Source organism: Zingiber officinale, chromosome 6B (assembly GCF_018446385.1).
Source record: "Zingiber officinale cultivar Zhangliang chromosome 6B, Zo_v1.1, whole genome shotgun sequence".
In the NCBI taxonomy this organism is placed as follows: domain Eukaryota; kingdom Viridiplantae; phylum Streptophyta; class Magnoliopsida; order Zingiberales; family Zingiberaceae; genus Zingiber; species Zingiber officinale.
The window spans coordinates 76,660,995-76,665,068 of record NC_055996.1 but is presented as its reverse complement, the minus strand read 5'-3'; the positions used below and the strand labels follow the sequence as shown (position 1 = coordinate 76,665,068).

The 4,074-nt window shown below is 41.9% G+C and overlaps 1 protein-coding gene across 1 annotated transcript; it reads left to right on the top strand.

The window, feature by feature from the left end:
• The first annotated feature begins 275 nt into the window (after nt 1-275).
• On the top strand, nt 276-2,762 carry LOC121992764 (plasmodesmata-located protein 3-like). Its single transcript, XM_042547325.1, has 3 exons — nt 276-1,862; nt 2,196-2,300; nt 2,390-2,762. Exons 1-3 carry the CDS (start codon nt 1,064-1,066, stop codon nt 2,398-2,400), a joined length of 915 nt encoding a protein of 304 aa, XP_042403259.1. The 5' UTR covers nt 276-1,063; the 3' UTR covers nt 2,401-2,762.
• Nucleotides 2,763-4,074: the final 1,312 nt, after the last annotated feature.

The following is a 4,074-nucleotide window of genomic DNA, read 5'->3' as shown; positions in this document are numbered from 1 at the left end:
AATATGATATTCTACTCAATCAATAACTGGGCTTGATAACGTAATTCTGATCCCAGATCGATCCTACTCATCGCAGAGATAAAATCCATCGTTCCAACGACTCCCTTACGATTGGATTTTGAGTTGGCTCGTGATCCTATGCACTATGGTCTAGACATCTCCCTTGACCTTGGTGGTTCGTTTAATATCTTTGAAGTATCTGCTCGAAGCCAAAGGCCCAAAACTAATCGTCTACTCCATTTTACAATAGCAAATTGCTAGCGCCGACTGTGATCAAACTAGTTCAGATTTGACTTCCACTAGTTGGCATTGAGATGTATGCCGACGGCCAATGCCAACTTCGAACTCACGCACCCAGAGACACCGTTCCAACTTTACCCAAAACCCACGCTCCAAATTCCAAAGCTGCACCGCCCCAAATCCAACCTCAACTATCCAACTCAACCGCGGTCCGCTCCCTCCCTTTTGCAGGAAACTGACTACACCAGCCATGGCAGTGCCAAGCAACCATAAAGATAAAGCTCCACCCTCCCCTCCTCTCCTCTACTCTCCTCTCGTCGGTTTCCTTCGCCCTCTGACACCCAACAACTTAATTAAAGACGCCATTTTTTTATATTTATCTGGAGTCATTCAGACAGCCACCACCGTCACCCTCTTAAGCAGTCAAACAAAGGCTCTACCTTTTCCTTTCTCCACCTGCAGCCGTCGTCCTCGCGATTCAGATTCCTCTCCCTTGCTGCTTCATTTCATTTCCTCCGGCTTTAACTCGCTGACTTGATTCGTTCTTGAAATATGTTGAATCATTCGCATTGAGCCGAGTTGTGAGAGCTTTTGTTTTGTGTTCATCAAGCGTGCTTTTAGACTTGTTTTGTTTACCTTTTTTTTTTTTTCTGGGTTTGCTTTTAGTTTCTTCGTCTTCTCTTCGAATCCAAACCCTAAACAGTTCATCATTAGCTAATTAGAGTAGTTTAGCCTGCCCCTGTGCTGTCTCTGGCCTACTTTTTCACAGAACAGAAAGAAAGAAGGGAGATATCGTAGACAAAGACTGTGTGTGTGGAGTTAGATGGGCATCTCCAGAGCCCGTTCTTTTACTACTCTTCCATTCCCATTCCTACTGCTGATTCTTGAAGTGATCTTGCTTTGTTTGTTGCCATCGTCAGCCGCCGGCGATATATACAACTTGGTCTACAAAGGTTGCGCAAATCAAAGCTTCTCCGGCGGCGGCGCTGCTTACGGGCAGACGCTTGCTGCCATGTCGACCTCACTTGCTACGCAAGCCGCCTCTTCCAAGTTCTACAAGACCACCGCCTCTTCCTCCTACGGCGGCCAGTCCCTGTTCGGCCTCTTCCAGTGCCGCGGGGACCTCTCCAACTCCGACTGCTCCGCCTGTGTCGCTCGGCTCCTCCCCATGTGGCCCTCCCTCTGCGGTGCCTCCGCCGCCGCCCGTGTCCAGCTCGCGGGGTGCTACGCGCTTTACCAGGTCTCCGGATTCCCCCAGGTCTCCGGCACACAGCTGCTGTACAAGACCTGCGGCTCTGGCAGCGGCGGCGGAGACTTCGAGGTCAAGCGGGACACCACCTTCAGCCAGCTCCAGAACGGCGTCGCCGGCGGGAAGGGGTTCTTCGCCACTAGCTACGGGTCAGTCTACGCCATGGCGCAGTGCGAGGGCGACCTGTCCCCCGGCGACTGCAGCGATTGCGTTTCCCAGGCCATCCAGAAATCCGAGGTCGAGTGCGGAGGCGCCTCCTCCGGCCAGGTCTACCTCGACAAGTGCTACATTAGCTACAGTTACTACGCCAATGGCGTCACCACAGCGGGCGGAGGCGGTGGCGGTGGCGGTGGCGGTGGCGGTGGCGGCGGAGGTAAATACCATCTAACATACTAAAAAATCCCATCTTTCTTTCCTTCAATCTCACAGAAATTCGTAAAAGGAATTCAAAGTTACATCTTTTTGTTCTCGTCTTGTATTCTAGATGTCAAAATTACACACAGTTCCATCTCATTATGAATTGAAAGCTTCCCTTCTTCGTTCGCTCCAGTTCTTCTGATCTGAAGACGGACTCCACTCCCTCAATAGATCATAAAGATGCAATTTTTACCTATCTCTTCTCACTATTTCAACTAAATGACGATCTAAATCAACATTTTATCTACAACTGATTCCCAAATCGTAATAGCGTGACACCGTTGAGCAGGGCAAACAGGGAAAACAGTGGCCATAGTGGTGGGTGCAGCAGCAGGAGTAGGGTTCCTAATTATCTGCTTGTTGTTCGCAAGAAGCGTGGTGAAACGTGATGAAGGTGAGCAACAATATCCATCACCATCCATGCTCAGTCGGTGCGATTCAATTCAATGCTCAAATTTGATGTCAATTCTCCGTCCATTGCAGATGATTTTTGAAGGTTGGTGGGCGACAGAGAGGAGGAGGAGAGAGGGACAAGGTTGTGAGGGGCTCTGTTCTAACTTGTCCTTTAATGGAGAGCTTGCAGAGGATTTGGCAGTTTGCTTTAGAGCTGCATGTGGTTGCCATCCAGCAAATGGAAATGAAAGGAATAATCCAAGCTGGTGTCTCATTGTATTTTTGCACATCACCGACATGTAAGAGCTGTAAGCTTGCATAGATTGTTTCATGCATTGTTCTTTCTTTTCTTTTTCTTCTTCTTCTCCTTTATTTTTGAATCTCAAAACTGAAACTAATGATAAATTTTGGGCACACTTCTATTGTGGATCTCACTGAATTCTTGATTGCTTTTGTTGATGCATGAGTACTGCAATGTGTGTTAAGAAATTCTTACTGTGGTTATTGTGCCCTTGTGAAATCATGTCCTTGTTTGGTGTAATCTCATTGTTGGTTTCATATAAAAGTTGGACAACTGCGCATGTTATTTTACATACAATAATTAATTTATTATAGATATAAATTAGAGCATCCGCAACGTTAACTCCTTGTAACATCTATCATCTCATCGAAAAGTATGAGGTCTACTGTCACATACTCATTATAATAACATATCTCTTTCACTCACATTTTTTTAACATTAACATTCATTATTTATGAGTCTTATTATCCATTTATTCATCTTTTATTAATTTTTTAAATAATATTAAAAAATTTATAATTTAAAAAAAAATTAAAAAAATTAAGAGAGAGAATCTTTGAACATCCTCTCTCCTCTATCTTGTGAATGGATATTATAATGTCCACTCACAATGGAGAGAGGGTGTTAAATGGGTATTATAATACCCATTTAACACCCCATTGAGGCTCTAGAGAATAAAAATCAATTTTATTTATCATTGAGAGGGTGACCTAGAATATTCTATCCAATATCGTGGGCTAGATTTGTGCTTCTAAACTCATTACAATTGAGATATTCTTCCAAACAACTGATTTATCAAAAATATATTCTAAAAAAGACCGTATAAATTATAGATTAAAAAAATATATGAATATTACAACTAAAGTAACAGATAATTATTTTTTACTTACATTTATAGTAGTTAAATGCATAGTTTGTAAAATCACGATCCGGATCGTAGGATCGTACTATCTGGAAATCCAAAATCGATTCAGGATCGTGCAGAATCATTTTTTGCAGTAGGATCTTAACAGGATCGGAATAGAATCGGTAGGATCGGAATAGGATCGGAGCATAATCGGAATATGATCAGTGGAAACTTTAAGAGGTCATAACTTTTAACTCGGATTAAACCACGGGGCCTATAATATATCAAATCAAAACTTGTTCAGAGATCTTTAATAAATTTCAAAATTTATCCTTAACCACCCTATTTCAAACCCAAAAAATATCATTTAAATCATTTTCGGATGTCTAGAAGATTTTATCTTTTTTTTCATCTTATTAGGGTTTTAAATTATTTAAACATATGTTTAATTATTTTTGAGTTAGTTTTTTATCAATAATATTTTATCATTTATTTTTCCAAAATAATGAGTTTTTGGATGTCTATTGTCTAGTATTGTGTGACATCAATTAATGTTTAGAAGATTATTTCCGGCATTCATATTTGAATTAAAAGATTCAATAACTTCTGTTATATACGTTAGGTACT